Below are 27,565 nucleotides of genomic sequence, written 5' to 3'. Positions count from 1 at the left end.
GAGCTCCCGCGCCGTGTCCTGGCTGGCCGCAGTCTCAGTGATGCCACCTCGCTTTCCTCCTATGCCGGTTGCACACCAGATTGCTAGCCTCTCTGCCTTCAGCTTATCCAAAGCCTATTTTTAACGGTGTTAATTATAAACCACCATCCTCTGCCCTCTTTGGACCTGCGAGCGGCGGCAGGAGCCAGGCGACAGGGCGGTGGCCGGGTGGTGATGGTGACCCGTGGCCCGGCGGTGCCACAACGTGGCTGGTCAGGCACGCCAGGTACAGGGGTCACACCGGGGGTGCTGAGGGCAGCGTGGCGGTGGGGCTCAGGCGGACACCCCCGGGTTTGGCCGTGGCGGTGGGGGTGGTGCCGCTGACCCTGGATGGAGCCACTGGGGGCCGGCAGGGCCTACCCCCGGCCCACACCTGCTGATGGGCAGCCGGGCCCATCCTCGCAGCAGGCGGGTGGCCCCAGCCCCCTGCGGGGTTGGGGTCACCCCTGACACGCGGGAGGGGGGGCTGTTGGGCTGTACTCTGGATGTGGGGCTGGGGTCCATTTTGTCAGGGGGGTGAGCAAGGATGGACTCTGCCCCAGCCTGGGGCGTTGCATTGCGGGTTTTGCATTTCCTCGGGGTTTGACCCGAATTTGCAGCAGAAGGGCCCCAGGAGGGCGGTGGGTGGCCGAGGGGGGGGACCGTGGTGGCCCGAGGGGGGCGGTGGTGGCCCCGCGCCGCTGCTCGCCGTGCGTATGGCGCCACCTGGCGGCATAATCCGGTACCGCACCGCGGGGGCAGCGCCCGGGCCGGGGCTGCGGGGATGCTCCTGCGCTTTTAGCGGGGAGGCCCGAGCGTCTTACCCCGCAGCGAGAGAAATCGCACCCTGCCCCTTATTCCGCAGTGATTTATCACCCCAGCAGGATGCAGCTTTTCCCGTTGCAGCAGTCGGTATTTTGCAAACGCGGTAAGTTTTTATGGTACGAACTGGGTTTAACGGGTGACTACCCTCGTACCACCAGTGAGTGTGTCTTCAGCTGCGCCCATTGCACTGCAGCTGAAACTGGCTGGGTAAATGGCTGCTGCTGCTGGCGAGGAGGGTTTTCCTGTGGGTGGGGAGCATAAGGAACTGTGGGTCTTGTGCTTGGGGCTGGGGGCATCTCTACAGCCAGATCCGCCGTGTCCCCCTGCCACTTGTTCTGTGACTTGAAATGGGTTTCTCAGGCTAACCGTGGCGCGCAGGTGATGTTTTTCATTTGGGTCTGAAGGAGACTTCCAAGCTGCCCGCTCCTGCCCGCTGTGGGGGTGTTGCACTTGTAGAGCTGCCCTGGAGCTCAGGCATGGGTCTCCCCACGCAGGGAAGTAAAGCAGCAAAGCGCTGCGGCACTGCTGCGCGGGGGTGGCCGAGCCACGGGGCCAGCCCAAAGCAAAGCCCCCAGAGATGCCCTGGGCATGAGGGTCAGGCCCCTGGTGCTGCGCTTTGTGCTGCTGGAGCCTGGCCCGCCTGGCAGATGGGGATGTTGCCATAGTGCGTTACAAAAGGTGCTGAGTTGTCTGTCCTGCAGGCAGGAATCTGCCTTGTAGACAGCACTGGGAACGGCAAGGAATGTTTTCCCTTGTTGCTGTTCTGTTCATGAGTAGCTAGCTCACACGGTGGGGAGTATTCGTGCCTTTGCATTCCCCAGTTTGGTACTTGGAATGCAAAGAACTGCCATCCCTGAGCTGGCTTTGTGCTGCGAATGTTTGTCCACTGGGAACAGAGAGCCAGATGTTCTTCCAGGCAGCACTGGTCCATCAGATGACAGTAACTATTGAGCACTCTTATGGTGGCCCAGAGACACAAAGATGAAAGCCTGATGCCTGTCAGCACCTCCCTTGCTATTCCTGTGTCCCTTCAGTTTTCACTCGAGTCCCCTCACAAAAGCAAATGCCACAGAACACGATGTCGCAATCAATGTTAACGATGACCTTTATTTTTGAGAAAGAACATCCCAAGTTTTAAAACACTGAACTGTCAGGCAAATTTGGGATATGCTGAACTTTGTTGTCAAATGGTGCCCTGCACCCGCTCCCCCTGCCCATGCAGCCCTTCCGGGGCTCGGCTGGGAACCCACCTTCCTCTTCAGAAGCATTTTCCACAGCAGCTCTTGGATGACACTTACTAGGGATGATGAGCAATATTTGGATGTCCTCTCAAACAAATGCATTTTCACAGAAGAAAAATAATAATCTGATGAACAGTCAAAGGGGGGGAAAAAAACCACCATAGAGAGATCTGGAATAATTTCTTAAAGAGTGGCTTGTGTTGTTTCCCAGCTGCTCTGCCTTTAAACAGCCTCCTAGCCCCGAATCAGGGGCTCCACCAACTGTAAAAGCAAGAACTAACCAGTGCCAGATTCAAGTCTCAAAATACAAACCATTTTCGATGTGGGGAGCAAAAGGGTGGGGGGCTGGCTCATAAGAAAACTTCTAAGTATTATTGTAACATAAATAATATGGCATCTTTCACCTCAAATAGCCTAACACTTCATAAAGTGATACGAGCTTCACTAGTTGCTGAAACACAGCTATTTCTGAAGTGGAACCCGATACCTTTTTTTTAATTTATTTATTTTATTTTACCAGCAGAGAGCAATGTTTTAAGGTGGAGAGTGAAGGATACAATATCCAACCAATCGTAAGTATGATCTAAGAGGGCTTTGAAAAATGGAAAGATCAAGTAAAATCTACTTTTAGTAATAACATGCATTCTAGTTATTATCATAAGTATCATAAACTTGCATCCTTAGTTTACAATTGCAATTCATTTAAAAGAGATACCGGAAACTCAAATATCGTTTTGGCCTCTTTCAGCAATACTTTCCTACAGCTCTTTGGTAGCAGATGCTCTGGTTCCTTTCATCTCTTCGTTTAGTTTAATGTCCAAGTCCCGGAGCTGGCTCAGGAACCCTGAATTCGGGCAGATGTCTCTGTGAGCACTCACCGTTTTCAGAGCATCCACGAGTGTCATGTTTTCATGGATCATTAAAAAGGCAAGCACGAGTGATGCGGAGCGGCTGACCCCCATGGCGCAATGAACAAATACCTTACCTGCAGAAAAAAACAACAAGCGAGGCACAGCAATGTGAGCGGGCTTTAGCAATTCTAAAGCAAGAAGGACACAAGGAGGACAAAACCTACTAGAGACAAGTTGGGAAATTAGTGGCTACTCCTGTTTTCAGGGCGGGTTGGCACACCATCGCGCCATACATCTCAGGCAAGGCGTTATCTCATAATGCCCTCATGCATCTAACTTAGGCATCAGATTAAAACAGCTGAAATATTCTGGGGAAGGGAAAGCTTTCTGCAACTAAACTTGTTAGTATAGTTTTTTGTGGAAAAAAAACCCGAAACCAAACCCAAAACATTTTTGGCAGAAAATTTTGGTCCAGCCCTGAGCGCGATCACTGGCAAGTCCCATAAACTCTGTAGGATAGTCTGCCTGTAAAAATGGACTCATAATTTACTGTATCTCAGCAGCCCAGTGTGAGCTATAACTGGGGATTTAATAAAGCACTCCAGTGAAAGCAGCGATCTCGCAGCCAGTCAGAGTCGGAGCAAACTCTGGAACAAATGGAAATTATGATAACTAGGCCATAATCCAAACTCTGCTGACAAAAATTCAGCAGGCTGTGGGTCAGGCTCATAGTTTTTTACTTAGTTCATTAACTTCTGCTGCTTCTCTAGCTTAATAGACAGCCTGAATAAAGCTCCAATTCCATGAAGCACTTAAGCATGTGAAACATTTAAGGCAGCGCTGAAGTGCCGACGCTCCCAGCCGAGAGCATCCCAAGGGGAGCGGGGCTGCGGCGTGCGGGGCAGGATTGCCAGGCTGGAGCCTTGCCACCGTGCGAGGGGTGTGATGTACGTGTGGAGGCACAGGGATCCCACCAATGCCTGCGGGATGGACCCGTGGGGGAGCACCCGCAGTGCCGTAACTTCTGCCCTTCCCTCTCCTGGAGTTGGTCCGTCCTTCTACCGTGCTGGGTTGGGTGCTGCCAGCCTCCCCCAGCTCCCGGGGACCTGGCCACTGCCCCTTCCCCGCAGGGCACGGCGCGGGCACCCTCCTCCCATCCTCTGCGCCGCGGTTCCCAGTGTGCCTTCCACACTGTGTGCTGAATCCGAGCTTTGCTGGCTGCCTGCTCCTGCAAGGAGAAGCCATTTGGCTCTTTGAAACTTCCTCCCAAAGCTTCTCTTTGCCTCCCTCTTACCTCCTGAAGTGTTTAAGGCTTTGCCTATGAAATTGGCAGCATCGTAGAAGAAGATACTTAAATCAAAGGAAGGATCATCAAATGCTTCTACTCCGTAGTACTCTATTTGCAGATCTTCGTAATATTTGGCTCCCGTGTTGATGCTATATGGCCCATCTGCTGCATTGAGGATATGAGTAATGTTGAGGCTTTGAAGAGTGGTTTTGCTCCTAGCAGCCCACCTGTTGAAAGACATGAAGGGCTCATTGGCAACGCTCCTAATGTGCTGCTAAAATAGCATGGCTTAAAGTCAGTGCTTCCTCCCGCTAGGGAAGAAGGCAGGAACTGCACCTTGCTTCCAGGGTAGCAGGCTTCGAGAAGCCCATAGTGCTTTGCATGTGAAAAATGCGATATGGTGGCGTGAGAGCAGCAAGAGCGCGGGTTTGCCAGTGGGGGGCTGTTAGTTAAGCAAATGCCTCCCAGCAGTTAATCCCTGGGAACATGGCTGATGGTATAAAGTGGTCAAGGTTTTCCTGTAAATAGTTGTTTAGCACGTTCTAGAGTTCATCTCTCATTCGTAGTGTGTGTGAGTCGTGAGGGCAAGAACCCACAGAGGTGCAGCAGCCCCTCGTTCCTGGTTCAGATGTGGAGCGGCTGTATCATGCTCACCAGCTGGGCTCTTCCCCTGCTTCCCACCATGAACTGGGACTGAAGTTATTCTGCAAAACTATGATCCTTAACTGAGGTGTTCATGAGGAGGAGCTGGGGAAAATGGGCTATGTAACCTGCAATAATCCAAATAGAAGGAAATAGCAATGAATAGAAGTGATCACAAGATTAAGGTGTTTGCACGAAAAATCCTGTTTGATATTTTCAGTTTTACCATCTTTGAAAGGAAGCTGGGATTTGGACTGGCAAAAGCCCTGTTGTATAGTTCATTTGGGCCCTCTTCCATCTGGCTCTTGGTCCTGCTGCTCCTGTTGGAGTGGGAGGGCTCCTATGCCCTTCTCTGCTGCCTTAGAGCACAGTTTCCAGGGCAGATAACACATCTCAGAACTGACATCAATTTGGGATGGGTTCTTTAAGGATTTTTGTCTAGAAGACAAATAATTCTTCCCCTGCCAAATCCGCTGTGGTTCACAGAATATAGAAACCCCAACTCAGTCACACTGAGTAAGTCACCGACCCGTGTGCCGTGTTTTTCACGACATCCAGGCTCCTCACGTTACGAGTTTTGGAAGCCTGTATCACAAAAACATTCCTGCAGACCCAAAAGGGGCTCCCCAGTGTACCATACCCCCCCCTCCTCCTCCTCCTCCCAGGGACCAGTAATAGCTTAATGATAGGACCATATGTTCTTACGCATCTCCCAGGTAAATATTTGGCCAGACTTGGTCCACATGATTATCAGACCCTCCTCTGAACCAACAGAGCCGCTGGAGGTCTGGTAACGCTGGGGTTTCGTAGGAAGCTCTGCTCCCTGCACTGCTGGTCGGAGATGGAGAGTCTCTGGTGTGAGGCATCTTGCTGCTCTCTTGCATGCACTCGGGCTGTATCACAGACAGCTTTTCTGAAATGAAATAAGAGGAAATTTTCATACAGAAATTATATTCCCTAGGAAGTAGTCCTGTTCATTACCCTCCAAATAGCATTACATTATTATAACTAGTGTGTGCAGCAGGGCTTGCAGGTGTTGCTAAAAGCATCCAGGGAGCAGGATTGAGTCGGTGGTAGGACTCTGCAGGCATGTAATTCATCCCCTGAGAAAGCAGCAGCAGCATGAGACGGTGTGATTTAATTTCTTGTCAAGTAATGCTGTTGAAAAAGAACATCCTGTGCCACCCGAACGCAGCGCTGGCTGAACCTCGTAGGTGCAGGTATTATTTCTGTTACTGTAGTGCTGATGAGTGTGTGCAGGAAAGCTCCGGTACTTTATGTCAGAGAGTTACCGAAGTGTTTGTGCACACTTAATTCTGGTTAGTTAGAACTGGAAGTTTTTTTGAAAGAATCAATCATTGGACTGACTTATACTTAAAAAAACTTCTAGGGCCAAGGTGGAAATCTTAGGAGGTGGACATAAGACATATCTAGACACTCATATAGTGTGTGTGTACATGTATAAAAAATGTGTGTGCATGCAATTTTCTTTCATTTACAGGGATGTATTTTTATACACATGTATACACATACATATGGCTATACATATGAGCAGATTTTCACACGCATATGTACATATCTATATATGTGTCTGTATGTATATAAATAGGACTTGAGAGAATTTGAACTAGTTTTTTTCTCTCTCTCAGGTGAATACCCCTGAATGCTCAGCTGTACTGGTATACTTGCGTCTGTCTGTCTCAGTCCCTCTTCTGGGAACTGTTCCACTTTGTATAAATAACGTGATAGCTATTTGCCTCTAGGGAGAGGGTGTTTCTCTTGTCTGAGGGGTAGGGTACTTGCCTGGGAGGTGAGGGGAAAAAAAAAAAAAAAAAAAAAAAAAAAGAGTATCTGAACCTGGGCGAAATATAGAACTGAAAGTTCTGGCTTTGTTGCCCCATTGAGAATTCCATCTAGGACTGTTTTGCTCCCTCACAGACCATGCAGTGGAATACGGGCATCCCTTTGGCAGCGTTGTCTGCTGGTTTAGACCCAGTCAGGCTCAAGCCAGCCAGGCCAGCCTGGAGCAGAGCTCAGTCGAGAGCAAGAGTTCAAAGATATCTGAGCAGTCCCTTCTCTGAGACTTTAGGAGCATTTCTCCTGCCAGGATCTCATTACCTTGAACTGCTGTTCTTGCCCCTGGAGAACATTGATGAGCTTTCTTTGGTCGCTTGTGTGGGTTTAAAGCCATAATCAACATGGGAGCCACATCAGAACTCTTCCCAAAGTGGAGTGGCCGGTGTTTATCCTGATGCAGCATCAGCTTTCACTCTAATGCCTGAATTCCTAAATCTGGACTTTGGGTTTATTTTTTCAGCAATTCTAGCAGATGGGTGCAGATGGGACCTTTGGAAGTCGTCTACTCCATCCCCTGCCCCACAGCAGCGGCAGCCAGGTGGATGGTGCTTCAAAACCAACAACCACAACTTTGTCCAAACATCCAGGTACGTTACCTTTAACAGTGTAGGCTGATTTGGGGAACAAGCAGAAAGCAAGGGAGTATATCTTGTTGCTTGTGGAAAAAGAAGTAGAGAGGAGGCAAGGCATATGGTTGAACATGCCCCATATATTTCTGTGACCTCAGCCTAAATTTGCTTCCCCTGCCTCTTTCTCCCTCCTCCCCACAAATGGTAAGAGCAGTTATAGCTTTTTGTATGTTCCCATAAAAAGGAAGTCTCCCTAGGGTAACTACTTAATAAGCAAAATATGAAAAGCGCAATAAAAATGATGGGAGAGATGGAAAAAAAGCTGACTGGTTTTACTTTTAATGATGAAAGAAAAGAACTGCAGGGAAGTCAAGAGGAATATAGGGATAAAAAGCCCATGAATTTTTCAGGGCAGATAACATAACACCAAGAGCTGTGGCAAAGGAGTACATTGTGCAATCCCAGCACAGATTAGCATGAAGAATAGCACAGGAAAAGGTATTGTGCATTGCCCTACAAGTTTTACTGCCTTGCAAAAGTCATGCACTATGCTCAAGAGTTACTACCAGCATCGTCATGATGACCTGTTTGTACTTTCACCGACACAGAACGTTAAGCTGAGGCAGTAAAAGGAAATCAAGAAAAAGATAATACAGCTTCTGCATCAGGAGATTCATAAGGCCACAGGCTCATTTTCAAGGAGCGTGGCTGACCCTCAGTCGCTGCATGTGTTCAGAGGCTGAAGTTGTGGAGGCTGGCAGATGGATGCTGAACTTGCAGTTCTCCTAGCCCTCACTGCCTTAAACTTCTGCCGTAGCTGTCAGCCAGTTACAGCAGTGGAGGGGCTTAGCAGAGAGAGGGAAAGGGATGATCAGCAGAATTACACTGCGAGGCCTCTCGTTCAAAACCTGACTTTGAGGAGGTTCTCCAAGAACCGAGTCGTTTGGTGCTGGTGAAACTTCAAAGGCGACTCCAGCCGGTGCAGCCAGGGAAGCGCTTTGCAACCAAGCTCCCTTTCGTAGGGCAGTGCTCTCTCCAAGTGCGCCAGCGGGGTTTGCTTCGCACGCCCGGTGCCAGACAAGCGAGCTCCTCGTGTCGATGCGAAGCGTAGCTCCTGCCGAGCATGCCGCTGCGTCCTGCGCCGCCCTGGCCTTGAATGGAAATGCTCTGCAGGGCCTTCAGGGTAAGCTTGGAAATAGTTATACCAGATGATTGGACTAATGAGAAAAGTAATATGAATTTTTTAATTGAAGGCCAGGGACTTTGCTGAGGGTTCCCCCCCTCCCTCCTCCTACTTTCAGATACTGCAAAGCTAGCAAAAGTGCTGCCGCTGATTAAATTTCTCTAAGCTTCTCCCTCTGGGTGGCTCCCAGAAGCTGCTCTAGTTGGAAGCAGCCAGTGACTGCAGGAGGGCAGGAGCCCCTGTAACTGGAAAAAAAAATAATCCATGTCTTACAAGGTCACTAATGTTTTGTGTAGAGATCTAGACCATGCAAGCTGGATAGGATTACTTTTCTTTTAAACCGTAGCCTGGAAGTACTGAAAGACTATCTCGTTAGGTTCTTTCTTTCTATCTTCCTTTCTCTTCCTCTTTTTTTTTCTTTTTTTTTTTTCTTCTTAAAAACAAAACAGCAGCAACAAAAAAAAAAAAACCAAAACCAAAACAACAACAAAAAACCCAAAACACCACACAAAACAAAACACACACACACACACGCCCCCAAAAAAAGCAACAACAACAAAAAAAGACTTCCACTCATAGGAGATATTCAAGCCCAGAGAGAGGTTTTAAGGGCAATCCAGATGTATTAGCCTCACACAAGGTAGTGCAAGCTCTAGAACTGTTCCATCACTGCGCATCAGTTCCCAAACAGGCAGAGCACCGGGGTGCACCCCAAATGGCCAGGGCCTGTTTGGCCCCATGGCTGAACTGAGGGGTCACGGGAGCTCGGCTTTCCCCGGGGGGGACGAGATGCGTTGTGGGGCAGAGGCTGCGGGGAGTGCCCAGGAAGGGCTGCGGGGGTCGCTCCGCACGCTGTCCACGTCCAGCTGAACGCGGCTCCCAAGGGACTCAGTCATTCCATGGGACCTCATCTACAACACCCTAGCTGAGCTCTGTATCTCCCTGATATTATCTGGCCACTTGAGTTACTACAGTCTGCAAGGCTTATTCCCTGACACCCCACCCCCCCACCCCCCCCTTTCTGCGCTGGAAACAATTGCCGTTATTCTACTGAAGATTTTTCTGGCAAAGGCAAAAAACCCACACAACCCCCACTGACTTGAATTGGCTAAAGCATTTAGCAGATTTGTGTTGCATTTGCAGATTCCAGTGAAAGAAAACTCAGCAAAGTTCTGGGGGGGGGGGAAAAAGCAAACCCTCCAATATTGTAGGTTTGAAATGGTTCATCTTGTTATTGCCAAAAAAATGACCGTTTCCATCTTTCTATTCAAAGTTACTTTTGTTTTTGGAATTTTACTTCAGCATTGCACAAAATCTTTTAAAATATTTAAACAAGATGAAGTAGCTTGAGAAAAATTGGTTGAGAAAAATGCGTTTTCTTGAATTAAAAATGAACACAAACTACCTGAGCAGCCACCTATCTGCCTGCCCCTCATTTTCCCTGCTGTAACAGAGCAAGCCTCTTGCCATTGTGCCGTGGTTGTTACCTGCTGTCTCCTAAAGACCAGACTGAGGCGCGAAGAGATGAAATGACTGTCTGAAGCCCCAGGAGGAGTCCGTAGCAGGGCGTAAGTTGGGCCCCAAGTCATCGTTCCTCTCCCTTTCGCAAGCACCTTCCTAGCTGGCACAGCTCTGCTTGTGGTTATGATACCAGCCCAGCCGGGGACAGGTGTCTCTCAATAACAAGGTCTTGCGTGAGATTATTGCTAGCCTCGGGCACCGCAGGGCACCGAGTTCGGCTGCACCTGTGGTTCCTACAATAACACAAACACTAGTGAACAATAACATGATACAGAAAGCTCCTGCAGCCAAATATCCTAAATTCCCTGAATCAAAAGCTGACAAACTAAATGGTTCAAAAGAGCAAAGCATAAGATCAGAATATAATTTATGTGAAAAAAGAAAAAGCCTCTCGATGCATTTGAAATTTGTCTGCTCTGGGTTTTCTTCTCTTTTCTCCCAGCAAGCATCTCTGAACTCTTCTTGCTCTTTTCTCTCAGGTAGTGCTTTAACACTATGGCTCTTTGTCCTCCTGATGGAAAAATCCAGATGGAAAGAAGTGTGGTTCACAGGGAAATGATCATGTAAGTGGAATTAATCTTTCAGATACTGTAATGTGAAATCTGATCTTCCTTTTTGTTAAGAAGACCCAGTGTGTGTCTCTACGTTTTGGTCAGAATCCGACGCTAAGAGAACCCAGGAGTCTCTTGAGGTAGAGCTGAAAGCCTCGTGTGCAGGAACAGGCACATTTAAAAGCAATAGCAAAGTTAAAACAGCCAGATGGGAACCTAGCAGGCAACCGAGAGGGGAACTCTCTGTTTTCCTTGCAAGCCTACTGGGGCTTGTTTGCAGGAATTAGAATCTCTCACCAGCAGTTCACTGCAGCTCTAATACCAAGTGGTATTGAAAATGAGAAGCAGGTTATGGCTGATGGTTTAAATGAGGCACCTATGGGAATTTAGAAATGAGATCCTGGACTCGTCTCGGCATAGACCGTGCACATGGCAGAGTAATATTGCTTTCTTGGCTGACTGCATCATATATTATGGCCTTTTATTTTGCCCACACTCAAACAGCAGGGAACAGCAGAAGTTCATTGCTCCTGCTCGCTGTTTAAACCCTGATCGGCCTCACCAGAGGCAGTGCCCCTGCATAATGGGAAGCAGAATCGGTCCCTCGGCCTCACTGTGGGTACGTGTTCAATGCAGCACTGTATTAATGCCGTTGCCATTATTCCAGAGTGAAGAGAAAAGCAGAATGTACAATTAAAGCTCTGTTTGGTTCGGTTTTTAAGAGAATTTACTACCCGGGAAAGATGCCAGATCGAGGGCTCTGGAAAACACAGCCCCAGCTTTAACCGCAGCATCGGGAAGGAGCGGGAGCCCCTGCGGGCCTCCTCCAGGGTACCCACTAGGCTCAGCCCGCAGATGCCCCTCGCCCTGCACTGGCAGCCGTGTTTTACTGGGTGGGAGAAAATCTGAGTCTTCACACCTCTTCACTGCCTGGTCTCCCTCCCGCCACCTGCGTTCACGTCTGGCCGTGTACATTTATGATGGGGCCCTCCGACTCCTCCAGACTGAGCTCAAAGGTACCAACTCCTGCCTGCAGGGAGCCCAAGCTGGGCAGCCAGAGGCTCCTTCCTCTGCCAGCCTCCCGTCCCTGCGCAGGGCTGCCCGTGGGGTGGCTGTGGGGCAGGGACAGCCTGCTGCTGCCCCACGGGAGCTGTGGGCAGCTGGTGACGGCAGGGACACACCAGGCGCTTCCAGGAGTGGCAGTAGTCAGAGGGCGGGGGCGGGTGAGGGTCACCAGCGGGGCAGGTCCCAGGTCAAGTGGGAAGCCAAGGGCTGGCGCGGGCAGAGCTGCGAGGTGACACAAGGCAGAGATGAAGCCCAAGGGTCTCAGCTCGGGTGGGCTCCTGGGCGAGGCGGGGAGCCCCAGCGAAGACTCCCCCACAGCTCCTTCCAGCAGCCCCATCCCAGGGTGCGGAGCTGCAAATGTCCTTGGACAAGGTGAGCCCCAGGAGGGGCAGAGCTTGCCCAGCCGGGCTCATGGCCTTGCCAGCAGGATTCAGGCTTGGCAGGGGGAACTTTACCTGTGTCTGGCTGGATTTTAGATTCACAGAATCATTTAGATTGGAAAAGACCTTTGAGATCATCAAGTCCAGCTGTTAACCCAGCACCGCCAAGGCCAACGCTAAACCGTGTCCCTAAGCGCCGCATCTATGCATTTTTCAAACACCTCCAGGGATGGTGACTCCATCCCTGGGCAGCCTGTTCCAGTGCTTGGCCACCCTTTCCATCATTATTTTTTTTTTCCCTAATACCCAGTCTAAATCTCCTGGGGCATAACTTGAGGCAGTTCCCTCTTGTCCTGTGGCTTGTTACCTGGGAGAAGAGACCACACACACCCAGCCTACAGCCCCCTCTCAGGCAGCTATGGAGAGCAATGGGGTCCCCCCTTGAGCATCCTCCTTTCCAAGCTGAACACTCCCAGCTCCCCCAGCCGCCCCACCATCACAATGGTGCTCCAGCCCCTTCCCCAGCCCTGTTGCCCATCTGCAGACATGCTCCAGCCCCTCTGCGTCCCTCTTGCAGCGAGGGACCCACAACACCATGGTATTCGAGGTGTGGCCCCACCAGTGCTGAGTGGCTTTTGGGGAGAGGAGGTCACGGCTAGCTCATAGAAGTGCTCCTTTCCTTTGCAGCATAACACGTCTGCAGATGTTTTCCCAGGACCCTGCCTTTCCAAGGGGGGAGAACCTCCGTGCTGCCCTCAGTCCCTCCCCGCCTCCCCAACCCTCCCATTTAAGAGCCAGGCAGCCAAGAAGAGGCAGGTGCCCACACACGGGGCTAATGCTGCAGGAAAGGATGTTTAGAAAAATGGGGGTGGTGGGTGGAAAAAATGAGGAATCGTGCTTGCAGTGACATGTGGCAGGACGGCAGCTTTTACATCTGCAGCTTTCTGATTCAAAGAAGAATTTAAAAAAAAAAAAAAAAAAAAAAAAAAAGTATTACCTTAGCAGCTGGCATCTCTGAGCTATTCAATGCACCATCCCCAGCAAGACAGCGCTGCCCTCCACAGGCTCCTACCATAATTTCCGACTCGTCTGTGAGTATCTGTCGGCTCCCACCGTAATTTCCAACTCATCTGCGGGTATCTGTCAAGCCTAGGGTGATGTTTTCCCCTTTAATTCTCTTCTGGGGCACTCCTGTCCAGGGTACCACAGCTAGGAATTAAAACCCCCAAACCTGCTGTTTTTCTTGACACATCTCAGCTACAGTCGTGCTTCTCCCTGGATTAAAATAGCTGTAGTTCTGAGTCCTGCTGCCAGCAGCCATAACTGTGCTGTATGCTGTAATCGGGAGAGCACACCATCACCGTGCAGCTAACTGCTTCTAATTGTAGAAACTTCACTCTGATCTTACGTAAGGGCAGCGATAGAGCAGAAAGGCTGGGGCTTGTGAGGAGCTTAGACAGAAAGCTTCCCTGGGCAGCCTGTGCCCCCAGGGCAGAGGAGCTCCAGCCAGAGCAAGGAAAACAAAGTGACCTTGACATTGATAACAGTTCAGTGAGTGCTGTCGCAGCCAGCGCTGTGCCGAGCTCTCGCCCGTGCCACGGGCTGTCCGTAGGTGGAAGTTATGGCAGTTCTGGTATGAATGATGTCAAAGAGACCAGGCTCAGGGGTGGGGTGGGGGATGCCTTGCGAGCTTCAGCAAAGACAAACAAGGATGTTAATATATTGCTTTCAAAAGGGGCTCCAAAGCGCTTGCCCTTCTGCAGGGCGGTATAGATTTGTGTGACCATGGCTGAAAATTCTTCTTGATTTACTCCTCAAATGATTTTTGTCTGACTGCTGCTGTCAATACAAAATTGACAATGCTGTCAAGCTTGCAAGATTTCAGCATATTTGAAGGCACGAGTAAAGGGGGTTTGATATTCCTCATTCATTTGGCAGGGGTATCTTTGAGCTGTCTGCCTCTCCCTGCACTTTTAACATGAGCAGTGAAGTGCTTGCCTTGCCTTGCCATGCTTGAAAGGGTACATCTGAAAAAGGCACGTTTTTTCTGAGGTTGGCAAAGCTGTACAAACTCTTTGCAGTGACATCAAGAGCAAAAAGACTTCAAAACTCTACGGTGGAAGATCTATTTTGGCACTGAAGTTTTTTCAGGCATGTTGCAGAGCTTTCAAGGGACACTCTCTGCTTACTTGGGGAGGAGTGGAATGTTTTTTCTTTAGATTTTTTTAATTGCTGACTTAAAAATCATTATTTGTTTTTTGATTAAGTCATCTTTTATGTAGGGTGACTGCATGCCATGAAGGAATTGACCACTGATGAGGTGCATGACAACTAAGAGGAGATAGTAAGAACTAGAACTGGAGTTTACTTTCTCTTGCAAACTTTTGATTATGTGTCTGATGAATATTTGCTCCTAATTTCTTATCTTGAATTTGAAAAAGTAAAGCTGGGGGTGGTTTTCCTGTTGCTCCTCTCTGGTATTGGGGTACCGGGTAAAGCAGAGTGAGCCAGGGCGCTGCCAGGTCAGGGGGTGTGGGTAAAGCGGCGTGTGCAGCTCCCTCTCCGGGCTGTGATGGATGAGTGGCCAAGAGCTGGGGCCACACACTTGCTGCTTTATGGAATTCCAGTCACAGGGAGAGCTTGTCCTGCCGTTTGCTGGCTGGTGGGAAGGAGTTCCCTCACCAGGCCCTGCTGCGCTGTCTCTGCGAGGAGCTGGCAGTGCGGTTCTGCATCACTCTGCAGGTACCGCGTTGATGCCACTGGGGCCTTGCAGGGAGGGGTGCAGCCTTGCGGGAGGTTGTGCCTGCTGCAGGCGGTTTATAATAGACAGTTTGGGAACAGGCTGCAAATGTAACAGTCCATTTTCTCAAAGCAAACCTCAGCGCCTCCAGCACAGCCCTGGGAAGGCTGTCCTCTGCTTGAGAAAGTTGCTGTGAGCAGGAATACATTAAGGACTGCGTGCTTCTCAGGTACAATGATAAGGGGAGCCATCCATGAGCTATAAATAGCATTAACATCCTTTCCCTCCAATGCCTGGCATCCCAAGCAGTCATTTTTGCTGGTGCTAGTGAAAATGAACAAAGCTTTGAATGGCATTTATTTATGTTCTCTTTGTAGGCTGGAATTTTGTGAGTAGTTTTTCTTACTGACTCTGATTTATTTTTTTTTATTATTTTATTTTAAGGGCAAATATTGGCATTTTCTCCTTTTGGGTTTTTTCTTTTTGTAATTGTCATATATCATTTTCATAATTTTAGCGTAATTCTGTGGGAAAAGCTATTGTGACAGGAGAGTGGGCATCACAAGTAGTCCTTTGCAAAGAACCTCTGTGTGATTGCAGGAAAAGGGAAACACACACACACACACAGAGGAACCCAAACTTAATCTTATATAAATATTTATATATATATTTATATATTTTTTTAATATATATATTTATATATATAAATCTTATGTATGTTTTCAAGAAAATACTGAAAATGCTTTGGTTTAGAATTACGCAAACAATGCAAGATGTTCTGGCATGATTTGTGGTGTTTACATCGAGAGATCAGACAGAAACAGTTGTGGCAGTAGAAGGAAAAGCTTTACATGCCTATCAGACAGGATCTTCCCGGGCTTTCATAGGAAACGAAGATGTCTTTTGTGAAGGAGCTATGAAGACCTGAAAGCAAAGCTGTCAAAAAGGACTCTCTTCAAAAATATTTAAGGTACACTGATGAGGTCCTGTTATAAAATGATAAAGCCTCACGTGTTAGGCAAGTCTCCTTCGCTGTTACAAGACATTCAAGGTCTACAAACCAGACATTTTGCTCTGGGATAACCACTGAACCACCGCTACTAGATCAACTGGTAGAGCTGGAGGAATTAGCCTAGCTTTTAAATATGCAAGAAGGGCTATGTTTTGTCCCAGTTATGTCAGCTGATCTATACGCTGCTTTTCCTGACAACCCTTACCTTAGACCAGCGCAGCAGCAGTGCCGTTACTGAAGCGCTGTGGTTTCCCCTGTTACCAGGAGATGGCAGAGGAAAGCAAGCCTGAAGGCTTCAAAAGCGCAGTACCCTCGGGACGGCGTGTAAACGGAGCTGCTACCGATGCACAAGAAACTGCACTTGGCTGGGTGGAAGAAAAATGCAAACTGTACCGGATGAATTAAACTGGTATTGACCTGGGTGTATCCATCAAGTGACCTACACTGCCTGCTTTCCATGCAGGTTTGCTGTGTAAGAAGGGCCTGTCACGGTGCTCGTTTTTCCTGTTCGTGGGGCGATTTGGCCTGGTTTTGTTCCACTGGCAAAATCTGTTGTACAAACCAGCTCAGGCCATAATGCAATCGCTCACAGTAAAAAGCAGGATGATTCTTTTAGTCTTTCATTCCCTCTCTTTCCAAATATATTTATCTGCCCTTTCCCAGTACCTCCAGTGGTAGGAAAAGAGCCCAGCTAGTGCAAACATCCTCTCCACCAGCTGTCAGGAAGCGAGGGAGGCGTGAGGGGCAGGTGCCGGGTGGATTAACACACCCGAGCGCTGACAACTTGTTGCCCTGGGCTGCTGGACTGGGTGGTGGGCTAGCAGTGGTGGTCACCTCAGGCAGCGTCTCTCCTGCCTGTTCTGCAGGGGAAAACTGGCCCTACAGTCACATGGGTCTTGCCGAGGGGACATTTCCACTGCCAGAACTGAGCCTCTCTCAGGAGCTGGCAGGGAATCGAAAGAGGGCTTAGATGGAGGAGCCCATGCTGTTGATGCTCTCTCCCCAGCTGCTTTCACTTCAAGTGCTTAAAGGAAATAAACCCTCTACAAGAATGGAAATTGGTTTGGGAAGTGCAGTCAGCCTGGCTGGAGGCTTTGAGTTAACCAAAGGTGTTATTCCTCCTCCCCATCCAGAGTGATGCTTCCCTTGCAGCCTTCTAAAAGATAAAAGTGAGCCAAAGAAAACTTGCAAAGGTTACTGGGCATCAGTGGACATTATTGGGTGCTTATTAACTGGTAGGAGTTTTTTCCGAGCGGCAGCACTGTGCAGACTCTGGGGGTCCTGGTGATGGGGTCCCAGTCCCAGCTGTGGCCCTGGCTGCCCTGTGCCCCCCGCCAAGTGTCCCTGCAACACTGTGCTGGCTGCTGCAGCCGATGGAAATGTGAGCTGGAGCCTGCTGCTGACTAGCTTGTAGTCCACCTCAGAACGAGCATTGAGGAAATTTATCAGCAGCCTTTGTGGTTCGTCCGACCAGGGGCCAAAGCCTCATGGCCACGGCAGGCATGCTGGAAAGCCCACGGCAGCGGGCCCAGCCCAGAGCCCTCCTCCAGTGCCAGCTTTCTCACCTATGTCTCACCCTTCCTTTTCTTTTTATCCCCACAGCCTGAGCTAACCTCCCTGGAGCTGATGGAGGCAAGGGGCTTGTTGGGGGCAGTGTCAGGGGAAGGTTTGTACCAGGACCAGCCCTTCTGTCCAGTCTGCAGTAATTAAAAGCATCATGAGGATTAGGAGGCAGCCAATCTATTGAAGACAAAAAGCTGGAAGATACACAGGGAAAGAATGACTTGAAAGTTTTCCTGTTTCTTATATTGTCTTCCCCTAGGCTCTACTCTGGGCTGCTGGAGAATGATTGACTAGCCAGACCTTCAGGTCAAACCTGCCTTGGCACTTTTTGCACCTGTCTTGGGAATCAGGTGTCCACAATATCCATTACTAAATATCGAATTATATAATGTGGCCAGCAAACAGCCAGCATCTGCCTCACAGGCTGGAAATATATTTGTCACTACACACCAAGATTCATTTCACAGTGGCAGCAAGGAGGAGGATGACGAGAGATCCAGAGTGAAGCAGCAAAAGAAAAACATTTAAAGCAACTTTCAATGGTTGAGATGATGAGGAGAAACAACTGATGATATGGATCTCTATCACCTGGGCAGGAACACCCTTGCCCCATGCAATGATGCTAACACAGACACCAGTGCCCTCACACCTTCCCCCTCAGGTTTTGGATCCTACTTGGCTTTTTAAGGTATTGTTTCTAATACTGCTTCTTTTGGTGAAATGACTTTGTTCCCAGCTTGGTTCTGCAGTTAGGAACAGATTCCCCTTCATCTTGGGAGGAAGGCAAGTGATGGAAATGCTGCAGCTGTTGGCAATGCTGCAAGAGCACTGCCAGCATCTGGGAGCTTTCTTTTGCCCTTCGGCTGCCCACCTCTGAGTTACAGGGTCCCACTTGCTATTCGGAGGGAGATTAAGCCTTTCTGAAAATGAACAGGTTTAACAGAGCACAAAATTACTTTGAATCTGCCTCATCCAGGACATCCTACAACTGGGTCCTTTTGCCAGGCTTCCAGCATCTAGGTAAACGCAGCTCCAGGGTATGCTTAATCCTGCTCTGGACACGAGGTGAGCGAGCACATATCCTTTACATGTTGAGGTTTTAGTAGGTATGTGTGTATGGGGGAAACGACACTACAGACATCTGTTTGCCTTCCATGCTTGAAAGGAAAATCCTCCCATTTCAGCACTGAACCTTTACCTTCAAATGCCAATTTGCTGTCTTTTTTCAGTGAAGACAATAGTGAGAAACTGTTCAGCACAGGTGGTTTACCCCCAAAACAAAAGCAAATTCATGGCTGTCCAGGAATTTGGAAGCTCTGGGTAGAAGGGATTTTCTATTTCTATTCTGCTGGGTGAGGTGTATATACCAGAGTTTTCTGCTTCTGTTCTGTTGTGCAGGTGCATGTATCGGTGAGGGAACAAGCGTACGTGCAGGTCGGCTCAGAAGGGAGGATGCTTCTGCTCAGGGGACATAATGGCTGCTGTGGTGCTGGATCGGGTCCTGAGAGGGCTGCCCTGAGCTCTGCCCTTCTCCTGCCACTTACTCTTGACCATTGCCACAAGTAAAGGCTGAGATTGCGTAGGTCAGTTCTAACCCAAAAGGTCAGATCTGCTCTGAAATGCAGGAGCCCAGCGGTGGCTCAGCTCACCTGCGCCCTTTTCTGTATTCCTGGCACCATCAGGCACAGGCAGGCGGTTACACACTTGCCGACTAGCGGAACAGAAAAGCAGCCCGTAGAGCTGAGGTGCTTTCTTATCCTGACGCGCTAAATGCCTGCCCTGCTTTCTCCACCCGTGGTGACAGCAGGCTGTGCTAGGGTCTGCTGATCCCCCCTGCCCCTTTTCCTGCCTTTCTCAAGTCATAAACAGTTGTCATTATCGAGTGACTCCGTCCGGCCCCTCCATTAGCTCAAGCATCCTGTTGATCGGTCACAACCCGACTGATGGCAGGCGAGACCTCCATGGCTGAAACTTCAGGCTCCCTCTGCTAGCAGAGGTGCTGGCATGGTGGTGGCGAGGCTCCCTTCACCTGCTGGCTGCTTACGTCTCCGTGCAGAATGCTGCACCTGGATTTCACAGCTTTTCTGCGTGGCTACTCACAGCCTCCTAGTGGGATCTGATAGCACCAGCCACCCCACCCTGGCAGAGACCTGGCACCTCTTGGCACAGGAATGCAGCCTGCTACCCCCGGAGGAAATAAAAGACAAAATCCTGGCCAAAGCAGGAGCCATGAGAGCAGAGCTAAGGTTCTGGCTGCCTAAATGTTTATCTTCAGTCTGTATTTGATGTTTGGGTAACAAGGTGACCGGCTTCCTACGGAAACCTAAGGCAGGTTAAATGACCCAGAGGAAAACAGTGGTTTTCCTGAGCTGCAGGACAGAGGATGTGCAGAGCCTCACCATTGCTCACTCGCAGCCTCTGTGCCTGAGGATTTCATGCAGCGTCTCTTCCTAAGCCCTTCAGATGAGGGCTTGCAGTCTGGTCGATACAGTCGCGCTTCTTTTTTATTTCTAAAAGGAATGGCTGTCCCTTTGTACTGTGTGCGTTTTGTCATGCTGCTTTGGTTCACCCACCGTTTTCCCAAGTTTGCTAAAGAAGCTGTCTCTGAAAACAAGAATGGAGAAAAAGAAAACTATCAAAGACTTTTGGAATTTGTTTTACATATGGGGAGAGATTTTTCAAAGGCAGAAAGGAGAGTCTATCAGGTTATGTGCCTGAGTACTATTTATGCCCTTGAAAATCTTTTGCTTACAGTGCTTAATTGGTCTGCGCAAATCCATTGACAGAAGAGGTAATTGACCATTTTTATAGAAGGATCAGTAACAAAACCACTCCAGGTTATTGTTCTAGAAATTAAAAAAAAATTAGGAATTATGGAAAGAATATGTTTCAGGGCATCAGCCAGCCTCCTGAAACTATGCAAATTCACTCGGTGAGAACAACAGCAGACACAATGAAATGAGTTGTATACGAAGAACTGAGCTCTCAAATGTGATATTATGCAGAAGGTAAAGAGTCTGTACTAGATAAGTAACAGCTCGATGTGTTATCAAGGGTGCACTTTGATTTTGATGAATGTTAGAAGAACCTTTAGCCTTGAAAATAAAGAGGATAATTTCTCTCTAGGCAATGGCTGCTCATGAAAGTCATAAAATAAGAGCACTGGAGCCCTAATTTTATAGTGCTTTTTAAATGATTTTCAAATGGTCCAGCTGCTTTGTGCCACAATAACACAAGGCAGAGATATTTACACCGGCGATAACAAGCATGCATCAGCCTGCCCGAGCTGCTCTCCGCAGGCAGCCTGCATTAGGCGAAACACACATGGAAAGCTGGTACTTGCCAATGCGGATTGATCACAATTACACCGTGGCCTGAGCGATCCTGGGAAGCCGCTTTTTCCACCAGACAGCTTGATTGTTTTTCTAGTCTGTGTCTCGCCTGCGAGGCACGGGATGTACGCACCCGGCGATGCTGGTTCTATTTTGACACTTGAGAGCCTGCCAGCTCTGTGTACCTCTTAGGCCATGCCGTCCTTGGCAGGCTTCTCTTTTCAGAAACAGGAGGGTGGATGCAGCCCGGGGTTGCACCGCTGTTTTTTGGTGGGAGTTTCTCCCGCGATTAATTTGGCCCCAGTGTTGGTGTTCCAACATTGCGCTGCGCTGTCTCGCACAGGAATGCATGTGTGTGGCAAATGACTTCTGGGCAGATCCTACCTAGTTCTGCTGACGTGCTGGAATTGCCACCAGCAACTTTCCCCAGGTATTTTACCTCGGCATGTCTAGGACTTCAGTCTAAAACTATAATTTGTTTTCCCGGACCTGTTCTAAGATAAGAACTACCCCAGGGTGGTCTAGCTTAGCTTTCCAATTTGGGTAGTCATTTCAAAAGTCTGATTAGTATTTTATCTTTGCAGGCCCCTTTCCTTTGCGAGACATGGATGAAAGACAGGATACTGGGAGAAACCTGCCCTTGGAGCAAGCCAGGTATGGCTGAAAGACCAGTTCCTTTATGAAACACCCCTGTCAGATTAAAGAACTTGGCTCTTTGTGCGTTCACCATTGCTCAAGACACAGCAATGTTTGTGTAAAAAGAATTTTGGTAGGAATGGGGAATTCTGAGCATGAAAAGAAGGCTAATTTGTGGCTGAAAAAATATTATATTTGCTGTAAATCTCAGGTCCCTAAAGCTAAGATAGAGCTGGGCAGAGGGCATGGCGGCAGGAAGGTACCTCTGGGAAGTCCTCAGCCATTGAGCATATATTGTCACTGGGGCGGGAAAATTCTGTCTCCCATCTTGGTGACTTCCTGTACATGTTGGACTACAGCATTTTTCCCCCTTTTCACTTGCTGATCCCAATGCAGCAAAACAGGTTAGCTTCTCTTTCTGTCCAGGGATATCCTTAAGAGCTTGAGCTTTAAACAGGAGCCTGTTTTCTCTTGGACTTGAGTTTTAATGAGCAGAAGGGACAGCAAACTGGGAATGTATCCAAATGGAGTATCTAGCACATTTGTTGCCTCCACTTAACCAAATGATTGAGGAGTGACTGGAGCATCTGAATTTCAGAAACCTTCTACCCCCTGAACAGAGAGGAAAGATAGGTTGGATGCCAAAGCTTTAGGTCATGTTCCTTTCATCTTTATCTCATATTCAGATTGTCTGATGTTCCTCCCTGTCACTTTGATCTTTTTTTATTTCATAAGAGTTTAGAGTTTACATAGGTGTATCCTGTATCTCGGTTCAATATGTAAATCCTGCAGCTTGATGAAATTGCTTGCTACTGGATAACTCTTTGGATAACATTGCCTAGAGCAAAGCGGGAGAAGATCATGAGGTAAGCCAGCACAAGAGAAGCAGATCTGCTTTTTTCTAAGAATACAGGGAACGAAGATTTTACCTTCAAAATAGAAATGAATTCATGTAGCACTGTTCCAGGCTGCACGGAATGGTGCCACGGTCACAGATTGCGTAAGTTCATACTGCCTCACTTGCATCTCATCTCGCCTTATCTCTGAGAGATCCAATTTATGGTAGCTGAGATAAAGTAGCCTCCAGGGTATTACATTCATCCCTTTCATAAATCAAGAACCGCTTTTTGTTACTAGAGATCTAAATCCAGAAAGAGAGGAAAACACATGGCGTTAGGTTTTGTAAACGGCCAATTGGCATGTCTCTGCCATAGCTCTTTGCAGCTTTTGGCTGTTTCTCAAAGCAGAAAGTAACAGGGTTTGTGTTCTGTATTCTGATGAATCAATACAGAAAACCGGAAAAAAATCAGTGATTTCCCACTGAGAATTCGGAACTCTCTCCTCCACCAAAATACAGCATCATTCGTTTTTATAATTGGTTGGTTTTTTTCTCCTGCTACAGAAGATGCATGCTGATGATTACCAGTAGACTGTGTGTGATCCTTGCCACTGATTTGGACACAGTTTTGTGGCTACTCCTAATCTTTCAGGATCCTGCTGTCCTCCCACCTGCCAACGGAGACATGTCTGTAAGTGGATAATTAGGCTTACCCAAGTGGTTGAGTGAGGTTTAGTTAATGCTGCTAAAGTAATTTGTGATTGCTTAATCAAAGTGCTGCGTAAGAGCAGCCGTTTACCACCAGGAGAGGGACTCACCATTTGGCTTCAGAGGCAGTACAGAAATGTCGCACCAAGGTGAAAGTCGATTGAGTCCGCTGCAGTTATTCCATAGTAACGCCTTTCCTGGCAGTGGAAAGTTTGGTCTCCTTTGCTTCCCCATGCAAATCGTGCTGCATTCAGTGCATGGGTGACACCAAGCCTCCTCAGGTCTTCCTCGTTATGGGCTATGGAGCTGTGGAGAATCATGTATGAAAGCTCATGACAAAAAGCAACTGAAGGTTTCTTGTTGCCTTGCCGTGCATTCCTGTCTGTGGGGCCTGGTGCCCACCACACTTGGAGACATGTTGTAGAAGAAAGAGTAAGGCAGTAAAAGAAAGGTAAAAGGTTGTGATTTCTGAATATACTCAAAATCTATGTGGAAATGCAGAATTCCAAGTTATTTCACTTCTGCAAAACAGTTTACTGCCTCTAAGTTCCTGTACATTTAACATGTGTTACAGGCTCCAGTTGACTACAAAAGCATTAGGAATTACTGGCCCAACCCCCTGACAAAAATCCACTTCATGAGGTAGCTCAGGTCCTCCTGTAGTTTGACTTGAAACATGTATGCTGAAAGAACATGCTCAGGTTTTAGCGTGGCCTGTAACCATTTTGCCTCAGCCGGTAATTGTACGGTGTTCCTTTGCTGGAGTGGTATTAGCCTTGCTAATCTGGCTAAACTCCAGCAGATAAACCTGCCTGCTTAAGGTCGGCATGAAGTTTGATTTGTGCCAGCCGTTTTACATCTTGTGCCCTCAGCTGCTTATTAAGTAGGACTTTAAAAAATAGTTTACCTTTCAGCCCAAAGGGTCTTGGCCTTGGCCCTGCATATCAGCAATGGCTGATAGCCAGACAAATATTTAATAATGTTTGTTGACCACTTCAAAGTCCTCCGGGATGAAAGACATCATGTATAGTCAGCCATCCCTACTTTATTTTACGAGAGATATTTAACCTGTTTGAAGAAGCTGACCATCATATTTCTGGTAAAGTCATAAGGAGAATTCTTATAAAATACAGCATTAATTCTAGATTGATCTTTGATTTCCAAGCAGCTCATTAGAAACTGCACATAACTGGCTCCACAGAAACAAGCAGTGACAATTTATGGTACTGCTTCGGGTTATTTTAGCTCTGGCACAAGTCCTGATGCTGGCACAGGTTTGCTCAGAAACACCTTCCATTTATTGACTTCACTGAGTATCGGGCTGGGCCCTAAATGCAAATACTTCCCCTATTCCCCATTTCCACCTCAGGTAGATCCCAGGAAACCTTATTCTCAGGTGTCATTCATATTTATCTTATCGGTGTTGGCAGAATAAAGTTCTATCTATAGCACTTCATAAAGTTCCAGTTTCACTGATTTCAGTCTGTAACTTGTCGTATTGAAGCTCAATGTTAGTGATCAGCTGTTGCATCAGCAAACCAACCTGTTTTCATTTTTATTCCTGTTAGCTGAACGTCCTCCAAGTTCATCTTTTCCTTACTGCATGTACACACTGTTGTTATCCACACATTTTTCCCCACCATTCTTCACACACACACCCCAAGAGACAGAATGTGTTTGCAAATAAACATGCAAGAATAATTTGGAGCATATATACCTACAGGCATTAAAAGGAGGTCTTAAAACTGCACTTAGAAGAACACCTAAAATCAAACGATGGTATTAAGACAATACAATTTCAGTTATTTTTACAGAGTCTTAAATGTTTGCTTTTACTACCTGTTGGGCTCAATTCAGCAAATCCTTATTTCTCCAAATGGTTCTAATAAAGGAAAAAAGTTAATTTCCGAGTATAGTTATGAGGTTTAACTGGAAAGGCAAAGGCTGGTTTCCCACTCTTGTCACCAAGGCAGGAGTTCGGTGAAGCACCGCACGGTGGGCTGGCTCCTGCCTGTCTGCACCCATGGCCAGCCCAGCAGAGCCGTGTCGGTGGGTGCCCAGCAGCATGTCACAGCAGGCGGCCACCCGCTACACGTAGGGCTCATCTGCAGGATGGCACACTCCAGACTGGAACCCTATTGCCGTTAGGAAGCAGGCTGCAATTTGTAAAATCACGTTTGGTAAATGCCATTTTATTTCCCTGACATCACCTTAGCTCGTTTTTAGGCTTTGCTTTTTGGTAACTAAAAGAATGCCTACATTTAGCTGTAATCAATGGGCAATTAGCCAAAGGATGGTTTGTTCTTCCTGCTTCTCTCATTTAGGATTTATCGTAATTGTAATTTCCAGGTATTTCAACAGGTTTGCAACCCACTGGTGGTGGACAGAACTTGTTTTGGCATCACATTGGGCACTAGGCATGTTGAGTGCAGATGACTGCATGCTTTCTCTGTGCTCCACAGAGAAACAACCATCCGCACAAGTCTGAGAAATAAACGGTGAAGTCTGCTGTCACACAGAATATCCACCTTTTTTTAATTTTTCCCCAGAAATTTCAACTGCAAATCAAGTTGTCATACAAATTGCAAAAACTAGAACACTTTTTTTTTAATGTGAAAATTTCCATTCTGGTTAAAATTAAACTGAAAAAGGTAAAACCCAATCATAGTTCAGTTTTAAGGTTACTCAGAATCATGAGTCTGTCTTGTGCTTTACATGGTAAATGTTTTAGCATTCATAAAATCTATATGTTGAATAATTATAAAATAATGCAAAGCAATAAAAAGTAATTTTATTCTGTTCTGTAGGTTCTTTCTTTAATGGATAGTCCTTTTGCTTTCTTCTGTGTTAATCTTAAACCTATTTTAAGGCAATGAAATTTAACAACGCTAACTAAATAAAGTAGTTGGGCAGCATATGTTAACAAGAACTGTATTCCCCAGCCCTTCAGAACAGCTCAGCCTCAAATAACACTTACATATTGCCTATGTGGAGATTAGGCCACTCTTCACCCATGTGATTTAATTCCACTTTGCAGCTGTCCAAAATATCTGGCAGTTCCTGGGCAGAGGGAGCGCCAGGCTCAGAGCGTTCCTGGGCTGACGGGCTCTGGCCGTCTTCTGGCGCTGCCCCCTTTGGTGGCCACCCGCAGATTTAGGCAGGGAGAGCCTGCTGGATGCCGCTGCTGCAGAATCCACAGGGGAGGGTTTTTTTTTTTTGCTGAAGCGTGCTCTTTGCTGCCGCTTGATGTTCGCAAGCAGGTGGCTGTGTCTAAATACGGCACGCGCCTTGACGCCTCGCCGCATTAGCTCAGCGCTGCATCCCCGATGCGATGGGGAACGGCCACAAAAATGAAAATTCTGCATTAAGCGGATCTTATGCAAAAAAAGGGCTACTCCCCTCCCCACGTAAGCTATACTGCTGTGCCTGCCAGCACAGAGCTTTCCCTCTGAAGGAAATGTCGGTCAATGCAACTGAGACACAGTCCCAAAAGCCTCATGTGACCCAGTTCTAATAATAAGCTACCAGGAAAGAGGGGACAGCTCATCTTAGGGTGAGTTCAAAATAAAGACTGTGAGAGCAGCTGTCCTGGGCCTCACCAAAGGTCCATTGAGCTCACTGTCCTGCACCTGACTGTGGCTCTAAATGGATGCCTACAGAAAATAAGAACGCACAAGCATGAATCACACTGCTTTCTAACATTCCCCCACCTTCCAGCTGGCTGCAGTTCATCAGCTTCCTGATCTGGAGGGAGTTTCTAAATGTTGGGTAACCTTGAATGTACTTCTGTCCCACAAGCGTTTCCAGTTATGCCTTGAATGTTTATAGGCTTTTACCCTCTGCAGCACCCTGCGGCAAGGCGTTGCACAGCTCACCTAACCCCCCTCCTCGCTTCAGACCTGGCTTCTACTGACTCCATCTGATGCCCTCTGTTCTTGTACTGGAAAATAAAACTAAGGAAAGTTTCCACTGGAATTCTACATGTCTCCCTTCAGGTGACACTGTGGTTTTGTGATTGTTTTAAGCAGATTTAAGTCTGCCACAGCTGTAGCTGCAAGAGTCCCTTTCACTGTGCTCTCTGCCCGCAGCCAACACACGCAGCCTCCACTGAGCCTGCACTAGCCCTCCTGACCCACTTGGTAAGGTGGCTCAGGAACTGGATCTAGATGAAAACTGCCTCAAAAGAACAAAACACTGGTTTTCAGATCCTCTTCAGAGGAGTTCTAACTCTTCTTTCAGGCATAATCTTTTCCCACGGGAGAAGCTCATTCCTGAACTGTATGCACTCTGCAGTGGGCTTTGCCAGATGCATTCTTCAGCTAAACACTAAAAGTAGTTGAAAAGGCATAAAGGAATTAAGAACAGGCTGAGGAAAGATGGGATGATAAGGCAAGCCTTGGGGCAGGAAGACCTGCGCATCTGCTTGTTTCAGGGGAGATGGGAGGCAATCGGCTCCTGGTCAGGCTGGATCTCCAGGCCTGACAGCTCCTGCGGGCTCCCAGGAGGCTGGGCAGGCACTGCTGCCAGAGCCTAGGTGCTTTGGTCACCTTAGCCAGGACCCAGCCTACCTTTAGGTACTTCAGTATCTTCCAAAACGGGACCCTTCCTCAGTTAGGGGTTAACATTCAGTGCCATTAGTCTCCCGACGTTGCGTAGACCCTCTTGAAAGACGCGCATTTTCTGAACAAAGTGCCACCGCTGAGGCAGTATTTTTCTTCTGGTTGGGTCCGTTAGTCTAACTTGCC

At 48.0% G+C, this 27,565-nt stretch overlaps 1 protein-coding gene and 1 long non-coding RNA gene across 3 annotated transcripts; one reads left to right on the top strand and one right to left on the bottom strand.

The window, feature by feature from the left end:
• Positions 1 to 168: 168 nt before the first annotated feature.
• Positions 169 to 22,910, top strand: LOC130155537 (uncharacterized). Of its 2 annotated transcripts, XR_008824107.1 has the most exons (6): positions 169 to 265; positions 2,605 to 2,656; positions 7,183 to 7,309; positions 10,475 to 10,558; positions 17,566 to 17,994; positions 21,223 to 22,910. It is a non-coding gene; the product is annotated as an uncharacterized LOC130155537 (long non-coding RNA). The 2 variants fall into 2 exon arrangements; XR_008824108.1 differs by having other exon boundaries at positions 17,566 to 22,910.
• Positions 1,946 to 26,247, bottom strand: LOC130155536 (dual specificity protein phosphatase 13-like). Its single transcript, XM_056352909.1, has 5 exons — positions 25,798 to 26,247; positions 22,931 to 23,126; positions 5,571 to 5,778; positions 4,230 to 4,450; positions 1,946 to 3,069 (listed from the first exon to the last, which is right to left on the bottom strand). The coding sequence occupies exons 2-5, from the start codon at positions 23,052 to 23,054 to the stop codon at positions 2,843 to 2,845; spliced, it is 780 nt and encodes a 259-aa protein (XP_056208884.1). The 5' UTR covers positions 23,055 to 23,126; positions 25,798 to 26,247; the 3' UTR covers positions 1,946 to 2,842.
• Between the last annotated feature and the right edge of the window lie 1,318 nt (positions 26,248 to 27,565).

The sequence above is a fragment of the Falco biarmicus genome, chromosome 9 (genome assembly GCF_023638135.1).
Source record: "Falco biarmicus isolate bFalBia1 chromosome 9, bFalBia1.pri, whole genome shotgun sequence".
Taxonomy (NCBI): domain Eukaryota; kingdom Metazoa; phylum Chordata; class Aves; order Falconiformes; family Falconidae; genus Falco; species Falco biarmicus.
Note: the sequence above shows the minus strand (reverse complement) of the source record. Positions and strands in the feature narration are given on the sequence as shown.

Excerpts from the sequence above, each read along its gene's own strand:
- LOC130155536 (XM_056352909.1), bottom strand. The coding sequence starts at position 23,054 with ATGGGGAAGCAAAGGAGACCAAACTTTCCACTGCCAGGAAAGGCGTTA. Across the intron at positions 5,779-22,930 it reads ACTGCCTCTGAAGCCAAATG|AAAAGCTGTCTGTGATACAG; the intron begins GTGAGTCCCTCT and ends ATTTCATTTCAG. Across the intron at positions 3,070-4,229 it reads AGCCTTAAACACTTCAGGAG|GTAAGGTATTTGTTCATTGC; the intron begins GTAAGAGGGAGG and ends TTTTTTCTGCAG.